The sequence below is a fragment of the Primulina huaijiensis genome, chromosome 17, assembly GCF_012295235.1.
Source record: "Primulina huaijiensis isolate GDHJ02 chromosome 17, ASM1229523v2, whole genome shotgun sequence".
In the NCBI taxonomy this organism is placed as follows: domain Eukaryota; kingdom Viridiplantae; phylum Streptophyta; class Magnoliopsida; order Lamiales; family Gesneriaceae; genus Primulina; species Primulina huaijiensis.
The window spans coordinates 4,182,699-4,195,698 of NC_133322.1; the positions used below are offsets into that span (position 1 = coordinate 4,182,699).

The following is a 13,000-nucleotide window of genomic DNA, read 5'->3' on the forward strand; positions in this document are numbered from 1 at the left end:
GTGATTTTTTCGTCGAGATTGGTGATATTACAATATACAATTGAGTGGTCACATCAACACCAGCCGAAAAAAAAAAAAAAACAAAAATTGCAAAAAGTACAAAGATAGCACGCTAAAACCGAAATTTGATTAAACAAAATACTAAAATTATAATTAGTCAAATATAAAAGACTGAAAGGCAATTTCCTCTTAAAAATCTAATTGTTGGTAATATAATAATATTGATGGAAGAATATGTACTTGTCGCCTATCTATCTATCTATCTATATATATAGATAGAAGCACTACTCATTGCATCACCTCTAATGGATTCGAAGGGCGGCTCGAGCGAAGCAGAAGTGGTGGTTCTCATGGTTCCCTTCCCCTCCCAAGGCCATCTCAACCAGCTCCTCCACCTCTCCTGCCTCATCTCAGCCCAGGGCGTGGCGGTGCACTACGTCAGCACGGCCACACACAGCCGCCAGGCACGGCGACGCGTTCAGGGATGGGACCATGTGACCATTTCAAACATAGTCTTCCATGAATACACATCACTTTCTTTCCAATCCCCGCCACCTGATCCCCACGCATCAATCAAATTTCCCTCACACCTCCAGCCACTGTTCGAGGCTTCGTTGCTTCTTCGGAAACCTGTCGGCGAGCTTTTACGCAAACTTTCAGCAACAAGTCGACGGGTTGTGATTATTCATGACTCCATGATGGGATCTGTGATTCAAGATTTTGTCAACCTTCCGAATGCTGAGTCCTACACCTTTCACAGCGTTTCAGCTTTTTCCATCTTTTTCTTCTTGTGGGAGAAAAAGGGAAGACCCTTTTCGATAGATTCAGAAATCCTGGAAATTTTACCATCTCTGGAACGGTGTTTCACTACTGAATTCGGAAGATTCATTGGGAAACAACACCAATACAAGAAATTTAATTCAGGCGAGATTTACAACACTTCCAGGGTTATTGAAAATCACTTTTTTGAATTATTAACTAAACCTGAAATCAGTAAAAAGAGACAGTGGGCTCTAGGGCCATTTAATCCAGTAATAATCAATGCAGCAGAATCAAATTCTCGCCACAAATGCTTAAAATGGCTCGACATGCAGGCCCCAAGATCAGCTATCTTTGTTTCTTTCGGAACAACCATTTCATTGTCAAATGAAGAGATCAGAGAACTCGCTATAGGATTAGAGAAAAGCGAGGTGAAATTCTTGTGGGTTCTGAGAGATGCAGATCGAGGAGATGTTTTTACAGGTACTGGAGAAGAGGACAAAAGACCAACTGATCAGTTGCCAAAAGGGTTTGAAGAGAGAAATCAAGAAAATGGAATCATTGTGAGAGATTGGGCCCCGCAACTGGAGATCTTGGGACACTTCGCGACTGGTGGATTTTTGAGTCACTGTGGTTGGAATTCTTGCATGGAGAGCATTTCAATGGGGGTTCCGATCGCCGCATGGCCCGTGCACTCGGATCAACCGAGAAATGCGGTTTTAATCACCAAAATCCTTAAAATTGGCGTAACTGTGAAGGAGTGGGGGCCTGGAAATGAGTCGGTGAGATCTTGTGGAGTGGAGAGAGCTTTAAGGAAACTGATGGTTTCTAAAGAAGGAGAAGAGGTGAGGAAGAGAGCGGCGGAGTTTGGTGGCGCCGTCAGGAGTTCCGTCGCAGAAGGCGGCGCGGCCCACCTGGAGTTTGAGTCATTCATTTCTCATATTAACAGATATTGATTACATGTATTAATTTAGTATTTATCCATTCTATTTTTACATTTAAATATGAGTTTATGTTAGATAATACAATTCTTCTAACCTAAAATCATGCTTGTACATTATTCTAGCAATATTCTAGGCTTAGTTTATGTTTATAATTAGCTTGATCATTGTACATATCTCTAGCCTTAATTTACGTTTGTACATTGTATATTAACCTCATTTATGAATGAGAAGGCAGGGGATTAATCTCTATCATGGTATCAGAGCTCTAGGATTTTCGATTCCTGGGATTCTTCTTACTCACGCAGCCCTCAAACCTCTCTTCTTCTAAATTCCCTTCTTTCCATTCATCCTCATCATGTCTGAAATCAAAGAAAATTTCACCCTGCCCTCTCCATAACCAATGTGAAATCAGTCATTCCAATCACATTGGATAATGAGACCGGGCAGTACCATTCATGGGCTGCACTTTTCAAAGTTCAACTTAGGGTTCATAATCTCCTTGAACACATTCATCCCCCAACGGAGGCTAAAGAAAAGGAGATATATGAAGCCAAAAAGGCTGCTGACCCTGAACTTTGGCGGCGTCTCGATGCCGCTGTCTTGCAATGGATTTATAGTACAATCTCTCCTGATTTACTTCATGCCATTTTGTTTAAAGACGATTCTGCAGAGGCTGCATGGGTGCGTTTAGAGGGCATATTTCGTGACAATAAGGGCTCTCGTGCTACTCATCTCGAAGAAGAATTGGCCGCTGTCGACTTTGCCAATTTTTCATCCATTGATGCTTATTGTAATCATGTGAAATCTTTGGCAGACAGATTAGCCGACGTCGATGCACATGTGACCAACAGCCGTCTCGTTCTTAAACTCACGGGAGGGTTACCGGAGGCTTATTCTGGGGTTGTTGATTACATTCAGAATCAGGATCCTTTGCCTATCTTTGAAAATTGCAGGTCTCGCCTTAAATTGCGGGAAAGAACAATTAAAAGCGCTGCAGCCAAGGAGGGTGGTGGCGCCGCCGCCTTACTCGCCACCGCAAATGGCAATCAACCCTTGGATGATGGTCACTCACCCAATACTGCCGGCAGGAATAATAATAATCACAGCAAGAACAAAAAGAAAAATAATGGCCGAGGTAACTACCAATCCAACCGTGGAAGGAATAACGGCGGTGGCGCCGCCAATGGCGTTGGAAACTCTGTTTTTGCCACAAACCCACAGCAGTCACGTCCCTGGCAGTGGCAGACTCCTTGGGGCAACTGGGCACAGCAACAATGGGGAGCTCCATGGGCCATTCCACCGTGCCCATTTCCTTCTAGTCCATGGCAGCAACAACCTAGGAAAAATTACCCTAATAGGGCATCTGGTGTTCTTGGCCCAAGGCCTCAGCAGGCTTATACAGCTTCTTATGCTCCGTCTAATGCCGAATACATTCCTACAGACGTCGAGACAGCCATGCACACCATGTCGCTCTCTCAGCCAGATGGAAACTACTACATGGACACCGGAGCGACATCTCACATGACGGCGGATCAAGGTATATTTTCCTCTTATTTTAATTCGAGCAATAATCATCATCATATTGTTGTTGGCAATGGCCATTTGATTCCAATTATTGGTCATGGAAGTACTTCTTTGCCTAAACCTCACCCACCTTTATCCTTAAACAATATGTTACATGCTCCTAAACTCATCAAAAACCTAATTTCGGTTCGTAAATTTACCACCGATAACTCTGTTTCTGTTGAATTTGATCCTTTTGGATTTTCTGTGAATGATTTACAGACAGGGACCAAAATCATGAGATGTGACAGCATGAGCGATCTATATCCTATCTTCTCAAATAATCAACCCACTAAATCATTCTCCGCATCGGCTCTCACGGCTTTGTCCTCTACCCTGTGGCATAATCGTCTTGGACATCCGGGAGACAATGTTTTACATTCTCTTTGTCACAGCAATTTAATTTCTTGTAATAAAGCTTCTAAACAATCATGTTTCTCTTGTCCTCTTGGTAAACTTAAAAAGTTGCCTTTTAGTGACTCTATGTCTGTTACCACTTTACCATTTGATATTATTCATAGTGACTTGTGGACTTCACCTATTGCAAGTTCAAGTGGGCATCGGTATTATATTCTTTTTCTTGATGGTTTTAGTAAATTCTTGTGGACCTATCCTCTTGCCAAAAAATCACAAGTTTTTCCATACTTCAAAGCTTTTCATGCTCTTATCAATACTCAATTTGAAAGACCCATCAAAACTTTTCAATGTGATAACGATACAGAGTTTGTTAATGGTTCATTTCAAAGATTATGCATTGATAATGGCCTTCGACTTCGTCTCTCTTGTCCTTACACTTCACCTCAAAATGGAAAAGCCGAAAGACATATTCAATCAATCAATAATATAATTCGCACTCTCCTTGCACATGCATCTATTCCGGGTTCCTTTTGGCACCATGCACTTGAGATGGCTACCTACCTTCTCAATGTTCTCCCTGCCAAAGTTCTAGGTTACTCATCTCCAACTCAAATTCTTTATAAACAAGATCCTTCCTTTTCTCATCTCCGCGTTTTTGGTTGCCTGTGTTTTCCTCTTTTTCCTTCCTCCAAAATTAACAAGCTACAACAACGCTCCACCCCTTGTGCTTTCTTAGGTTACCCTCATAACCATCGTGGTTATAAGTGCTATGACATGTCAACCGGAAGAATTTTTGTGTGTCGTCACGTGCATTTTATTGAAAATGAATTCCCATTCTCCAAGATTCATACTGCTTCATCTCATGAATACGATTTCTTAGACAATGGCATACCTCCTTTTATACTTCATCAAATGCACAACCATAACCCACAAAATTCATCCTCTCATCCTCGGTCTACGGATCAGCCTAGCACTGTCACATCTCCAACCCCACATTCTGTTTCGGCCCCATTTGGCTCTCAAGCTCCACCTATCCCCCATACTTCTACAAGTCAGCCTGTGACCCAAATAAATTCCCCTCACCCCATGGCACGACTGAACCCAGTCAGCAGTTCTCTGCTACCTACCACCGCTACAGGGACAAACTTACAATCACAGCCCAACACATCTTCACCCAGGCCGAGTACTACTCATCCTGTGTCTCACGGAATGACGACCAGAAGTAAACATGGCATTTTTAAACCCAACCACAAATATGACACTAATTTGAGCTCCGCAACCACTACAATCATTTCACCCATACCAAAAAGTCCAGTAAATGCTCTCCATGACTCAAATTGGAAGGATGCAATGATAGATGAATATAATGCTCTTATTAAAAATAAAACATGGAAATTAGTGCCTCGTCCACCTAATGTGAATGTTATTCGGTCTATGTGGATTTTTCGTCATAAACGGAAATCTAACGGTGATTTTGAGCGGTATAAAGCTCGTCTTGTAGGTGATGGCAGGTCTCAAAAACAAGGTGTGGATTGTGATGAAACCTTTAGTCCTGTGGTTAAGCCTGCTACCATTCGGGTTGTTCTGACCATTGCCTTATCACATTCTTGGCCAATTCACCAGCTTGACGTCAAGAATGCTTTCTTACATGGCCATCTCCATGAAACAGTGTATATGCATCAACCATTGGGATTCAAAGATCCCAAATATCCTGATCATGTTTGCTTGTTACAAAAATCTCTCTATGGCCTAAAACAGGCTCCACGGGCCTGGTATCAGTGTTTTGCAGACTATGTCTCCTCCATTGGGTTTTCTCACAGCAAATCTGATCATTCACTGTTCATTTACAAGAAGAGTTCTGATGTTGCATATATTCTACTATATGTTGATGACATTATTCTCACAGCTTCCTCCGATAATCTTCGCAAGTCTATCATGTCCCTTTTGGCATCGGAATTTGCCATGAAGGACCTTGGTCCATTAAGTTATTTTTTGGGGATTAGTGTTACCAAACATACGAATGGCCTCTTTCTTTCGCAGCAACGATATGCCGAGGAGATACTAGAACGGGCTGGCATGACCAACTGCAGCACGTGTCCTACTCCAGTTGACACTAAGTCCAAACTTGGTGCCATTACAGATGCTCCTTTTGATGATCCAACAAAATACAGACAGCTTGCGGGTGCACTACAATATCTCACGTTCACTCGTCCTGATATATCTTATGCAGTGCAACAGGTTTGTCTTCACATGCATGATCCACAAAATGCGCATATGCATGCTTTTAAGCGCATTTTGCGCTACATTCAGGGCACTCTTATGCTCGGCCTACATCTTTATACATCTCCTATTGGCAACTTGGTCTCTTATACAGATGCGGACTGGGGAGGTTGTCCCGACACTCGCCGACCCACTTCGGGTTATTGTGTTTTTCTCGGCGACAACCTCATTTCATGGTCGTCCAAACGTCAACCGACTCTTTCGAAGTCTAGTGCCGAAGCCGAATACAGAGGTGTAGCTAATGTTGTTTCAGAGTCCTGCTGGATCAGGAACTTACTACTTGAGCTTCATTGTCCTCTCCGAAAAGCTACACTTGTCTACTGTGATAATGTTAGTGCGATATACTTATCCGGTAATCCCGTACAACATCAGCGCACTAAATATATTGAATTGGATATTCATTTCGTTCGTGAGAAAGTTGCACGTGGCGAAGTACGTGTCCTACATGTTCCATCCCGATATCAGATTGCAGATATTTTCACCAAAGGTCTTCCGCGCGTTTTGTTTGATGATTTTCGGGACAGTCTAAGCGTCCACTTACCTCCCGCTTCGCCTGCGGGGGTGTGTTAGATAATACAATTCTTCTAGCCTAAAATCATGCTTGCACATTATTCTAGCAATATTCTAGGCTTAGTTTATGTTTATAATTAGCTTGATCATTGTACATATCTCTAGCCTTAATTTACGTTTGTACATTGTATATTAACCCCGTTCATGAATGAGAAGGCAGGGGATTAATCTCTATCAGTTTATTTAAATTTTATTGTCTAATTAAAGACTCAAATTTTACAATTAGAGAGAATTTAAAGATACTGAAAACTGTGGGGATATTTTTGAAAAATACATATATACAATTGAATTATCTATATCCTTCAAGTGAAGAACAATACAATCATCAACTTCTTAGTGGAATATTTTATTTTTCCAAAACACTCCTCCTAATTTTTTATTTATTTATTTTTCAAATAACATTTATTTCGATTTATTTCAAACTAAAATTTCTCATAATCTCAAATGAACTTGATTAATTAAATTGTCAAAGGTAATATATATATATAAATTTGATTTATCAGACAAAAATAACATTTCAATTTACAGTTTCATCGTACTTTCATAACGCAAACCAAACTGACCCCAACGCAATCGCTCAACCGACAAATGACGAGTACTGTATCAGGGAATCTGGGACATGCCGGTTTATTTATTATGAAATTTCTTTTCATTATATATAATAGAATATAGAGTAGATAAACGGTCTCACGAATCTTTATCTGTGAGACGGATCAACTTTATCGATATTCACAATAAAAAGTAATACTCTTAGCATAAAAAACAATACTTTTTCATGGATGACCCAAATAAGAGATCTATCTAACAAAATACGACCCGTGAAATCGTCTCGCACAAATTTTTGCCTACAAAATGTATATATGGTATATATATTTACATCATATGTTACTTGATTAGTAAAGAAATTAAATATTTTTTGCATAAATTTCAAATTTATGAATTTCGATTATAGTTTTTATTATTTGTAAATTAAACAAAAAATTAAATCTTAAATTATATATACACATAAAGTTAATTTCGATTATAATTTTATTATTTATAAATTAAACAAAAAATTACATCTTATATATACATAAAATAAAATAAATTTCAAACGTCATTTTATTTAAAATGAATAAAAAAAAATAACATTCTTAATTGTGCCCGACAATCCCACATTCCTAAATATAGCAATGTCCTTTCCATGCATGGGTTCAATCAATTTTCCCATCGAAAATCTATCTATGTAAAGTTTAATAATTATTTCAACAGCCATTTTTAGATTGTTTAATTTATTTCGCATACGAGATATGGCCTAATTTATTAATCCATCGATGTTTAGCCTTTATATCAATTTTCCATTATATTGAAAAAAAGTATTTAAACATATTTCAAGATTACATATTTATTCGGCTTTAAAAAATAGATATATTTTAGAATTTAATATTTATACATGAATCACGTGCTATCGAATGTGACCCAAACTTTATGCCATAGTGAGTTTATTCGGAGTGATTATTGTTGAAAAATTATTTAAAAATGTGAAAAATATTTGTGTTGAAAATGTGAATGTTGAAAATTAGGTAAAATTAGGTGTTGAATATTGAAAATTAGTGTGTGATGATGTAGGTAATGATGTATTTTATTTTTTGGATTATTTGTAAAAATTTTCTATAAATAGATCTCTCATTTGTGAAGAAAATTACAATTGAGTTGAGAGAAAAATATTATAAAGTGTGTAGTGTGATAATTTTAAGAGTTTGAGATTTTTACTTTTTACCGTAAATTTTTACTTTTTCACAACACGTTATCAGCACGAAGCTCTAAAAGTCCTCCATATTTTTCCAAGCTCCGAACAGAAGAAAAAGGTAACAAAAGTAATAATATTTATTTTACTGTTATTTATTTATTGTTTATATATTTAATATATAATATAATGTTATTATTAGAAATAATAAAAATAATTTTTTCAAAAACTTGTTATAAATCCTGGGAGGATGTTAAGACGACATCCCACACTCCCGGTAAGGGATACGACAAGTATAAAAGCCTATAAGGTTTTTAAACAAAATAACTTATGACACCTAATTATAATAATGTGATATGATATACATAATTATTTAAATATGACTAATATTATATACACCATATTATTACCATAAAATTATACAAATACATACATTTATTTTCTTATACACCAACGGTAATAAACGGTAACAAAACGGCTAGTTTTTGCTCTATAAATACAATCTCACAAATACATTCAATCACTCCAACTTTCTCTTCTTCTCTAAAAATTATTCTTCATCAAATTTTCGAAGAAAAAAAGAAGATGGCTTTCACGAGGTTATTTTTAATTATTTTGGTTATCATACTCACCAGTCTTGTATTTATCGGAGAATATCCTCCTCGTGTGTTTTCTTTATTTTTACGAATACTTGTACTTGTTGTTTATCCATTACTTTGTATTGCAATATTCATTAACTAATAAAATGCATCGTAATTTTTAGTACCACCATGGCAAACTTGGCAAAGCTCGAATTCATCGCTCTTGATATTACTGGGAAAAACTATATGCCATGGACTCTTGATGTAGAAATGCATCTTGAGTCATTGGGTCTAAGCGAGACCATTAAAGAAAATGGTATATCTTCATCACAAGAAAAAGCAAAAGCTATAATATTTTTACGACGACACCTTGATGAAGGTTTAAAATGTGAATATCTCATCGAAAAAGATCCCATGGCTCTGTGGAAAGGATTAAAAGAGAGATTTGAACATATAAGGGAAGTTATACTTCCGACCGCCCGTGATGAATGGAATATGTTAAGATTCCAAGACTTTAAAAAAGTCAGTGATTACAATTCAGCGATGTATAGAATAATCTCGCAGTTAAAATTTTGTGGACATGAGGTTACAGAATCGGAAATGCTTGAAAAAACATTTTCCACGTTTCACGCATCAAATATAACACTACAGCAACAATATAGAGTGCGTGGATTTGCGAGATATTCTGAACTCATCGCCTGTCTTCTTGTGGCGGAAAAGAACAACGAGCTATTAATGAGAAATCATCAGTCCCGACCCACTGGATCAACAGCATTTCCAGAAGTAAATGCTGTAAGTAAAAATGAATTTAAACCTGGAAACCAAAATCAAATTCAAAGACAAGGTTTTGGTCGAGGTCGAGGTCGAGGTCGTGGACGTGGACGTGGACGAGGAAGTGGTCGTGGTCGTGGACGCGGCCGTGGTTTTGAAAATAATCGAGATAGTTATTTCTATAACTCATCTCAAAATAACGTCCCAAACCATCCACAGAAAAGGCATCAAGAAAACATGAGTGTTAATGAAAATCACTCGAAAAGATTTGAAAGTTCTTGTTTCAGATGCGGTACTCCAGGACATTGGTCTCGTATTTGTCGAGCCCCTGAGCATCTTTGCAAACTTTATAAAGAATCGATAAAGGGGAAAGAAAAGGAGACCAACTTCACTGAGCGAAGTGACCGTTTGAGTGATTCAACTCATTTTGATGCTGCTGATTTTATGAATGATTTCTCTGGAAATGATCAATATGTTGGTGGGATAGAAATGAACAATATTGATGCTGCAGATTTTCTCAATGATTTCTCTGAAAATGAACAATATAGTGGTAGAATATAAATGTACAATAATTTATTTTTCATGTATTTATATGATAATGTTTTATTGTACAATTATGATATGTGTTATATTTAAATATGTATTGTCATTAATTTTTTTTCATTGCATATTTTTTGAAGTTCAAATATGGAAAATGCTATGAGCAAAGCTGAAGTTTGCATACCCGATAGTGGTACAACGCACACTATCCTCCGAGATAAAAGATATTTCTTGGAACTAAAACCAACAAAAACAACGGTGAATACAATATCAGGTCCTGTAGACTTGATTAAAGGATGTGGTAAAGCACAATTTTTGTTACCTAATGGTACAAAATTTTTGATCAATGATGCTTTATATTCACCACAATCGAAAAGAAATTTGTTGAGTTTTAATGATATATATTCCCATGGGTATGATACTCAAACAATGAATGAAGGGAATGAGAAATATATGTGTCTTACCACATATAAATCAGGAAAGAAATATGTGATTGAAAAACTACCAATGCTCCCTACTGGATTGCATTATACACATATACGTCCCATTGAATCAAACATGGTAATTGATAATTCTTCAATATTAACCAATTGGCATGATCGATTAGGACATCCTGGTTCAACAATGATGCGAAGAATTATAGAAAATACACATGGTCATCCATTGAAAGACCAGAAGATCTTTCAGAATAATAAGTTTCAATGTAAAGCATGTTCTCTTGGAAAACTTATTATAAGACCATCACCAGCCAAAATCCAAACTGAATCACCAATGTTTCTTGAACGTATTCAGGGTGATATTTGTGGACCAATCCATCCACCATGTGGACCATTCAGATACTTTATGGTATTGATTGATGCCTCCAGCAGATGGTCACATGTATGTTTATTGTCAACTCGAAATGTTGCATTTGCAAGATTACTTGCTCAAATAATAAAATTGAGGAATCAATTTCCCGATTATACAATCAAGAAAATTAGACTTGATAATGCTGGTGAATTTACTTCCCAGACTTTCAATGATTATTGTATGTCTATGGGAATCATTGTTGAGCATCCTGTTGCTCATGTACATACTCAAAATGGATTGGCTGAATCATTGATTAAACGTCTGCAAATGATTGCTAGACCAATGATTATGAAAACAAAGCTCCCTATTTCTATATGGGGACATGCAATTTTACATGCTGCTTCATTAATTCGCATCAGACCAAGTGCATATCATAAATACTCCCCATTGCAGCTTGCATTTGGTAAAGAACCAGACATTTCTCATCTGAGAATTTTTGGATGTATGGTGTATGTGCCTATTGCACCACCTCAACGAAAGAAAATGGGACCTCAAAGAAAGATTGGAATTTATATTGGTTATGATAGTCCATCGATCATTCGATATCTTGAACCACAGACAGGCGACGTGTTCACAGCACGTTTTGCTGATTGTCATTTTAATGAGGAAATCTTCCCAATGTTAGGGGGAGAACAGAAACATACCGAAAAAGAAATTACATGGTATGTATCATCATTGTTACATCTGGATCCAAGAACAAAACAATGTGAAAAAGATGTACAGCAAATTGTGCACTTGCAAAGAATAGCAAATCAAATACCAGATGCATTTGCAGACACAAAAGGGGTAACTAAATCATATATACATGCTGCAAATGCCCCTGCTCGAATTGAAATTCCGAAGAAACAAATTGAAGATAGTCATGATGTCATTAAACGCCTGAAGCGTGGAAGGCCAGTTGGTTCCAAGGATAAAAATCCTCGAAAAAGAAAATTCATAGAGAAACACAATGATCACAAAATAGAGAATGATGTTCCTGAAGAAACACATAATGATCACAAAATAGAGAATGATGTTCCTGAAGAAACACATGATGATGAAAATGTTTTGTCAGAACCACAAACTGACGAGAATCATGAAATCTCTATCAATTATATTAATACTGGAAAAATATGGAACCGAAAAGATATAGAAGAAATTGATGATATATTTTCTTATAATGTGGCAATCGACATCATAAATGATAATGAAGATCATGAACCAAAATCTTTTGGTGAATGTAAAAATCGGCAGGATTGGATAAAATGGAAAGATGCCATCCAGGTTGAATTGGATTCGCTAAATAAACGTAATGTTTTTGGACCTATAGTCCTTACACCTGAAGGTGTAAAACCTGTTGGATACAAACGGGTTTTTATTCGAAAGCGAAATGAGAAAAATGAAATAGTAAGATATAAAGCGCGACTTGTTGCACAAGGTTTTTCACAAAGGCCTGGAATTGATTATGAAGAAACGTATTCTCCCGTGATGGATGCAATTACGTTTCGGTATTTGATTAGCTTGGCAGTATCTGAAAATTTAGAAATGCGTCTTATGGATGTTGTTACAGCTTACTTATATGGATCACTTGATATTAATATATATATGAAAATCCCTGAAGGATTTAAGATGCCTGAAGCACAAAGTTCAAAACCCAGAAAATGTTATTCTGTGAAATTACAAATATCATTATATGGGTTAAAACAATCTGGCCGAATGTGGTATAATCGGCTAAGTGATCATTTGATGAAAAAGGGATATGTAAATAATTCAATATGCCCTTGTGTTTTCATTAAGAAAACAACATCCGGATGCGTAATTATTGATGTATATGTTGATGATTTAAACATCATTGGAACGAATAATGAAATTCATGAAGTTGTGTCATACTTGAAGGAAGAATTTGAAATGAAGGATCTTGGAAAAACCAAGTATTGTCTGGGTTTACAAATTGAACAAAAAGAATATGGAATATTTGTTCACCAGAAAAATTATACAGAAAAGATCCTTAAACGTTTTAATATGGATAAATCAAATCCTTTAAGTACTCCAATGGTTGTTAGATCATTAAACATAGAAAA

At 36.8% G+C, this 13,000-nt stretch overlaps 1 protein-coding gene across 1 annotated transcript; it reads left to right on the forward strand.

Moving 5' to 3' along the window:
• Positions 1 to 286: 286 nt before the first annotated feature.
• On the forward strand, positions 287 to 1,763 carry LOC140963344 (zeatin O-glucosyltransferase-like). Its single transcript, XM_073422636.1, has one exon. It carries the CDS (start codon positions 306 to 308, stop codon positions 1,713 to 1,715), a length of 1,410 nt encoding a protein of 469 aa, XP_073278737.1. The 5' UTR covers positions 287 to 305; the 3' UTR covers positions 1,716 to 1,763.
• The last annotated feature ends 11,237 nt before the right edge of the window (positions 1,764 to 13,000 follow it).

Excerpts from the sequence above, each read along its gene's own strand:
- LOC140963344 (XM_073422636.1), top strand. The coding sequence starts at position 306 with ATGGATTCGAAGGGCGGCTCGAGCGAAGCAGAAGTGGTGGTTCTCATG.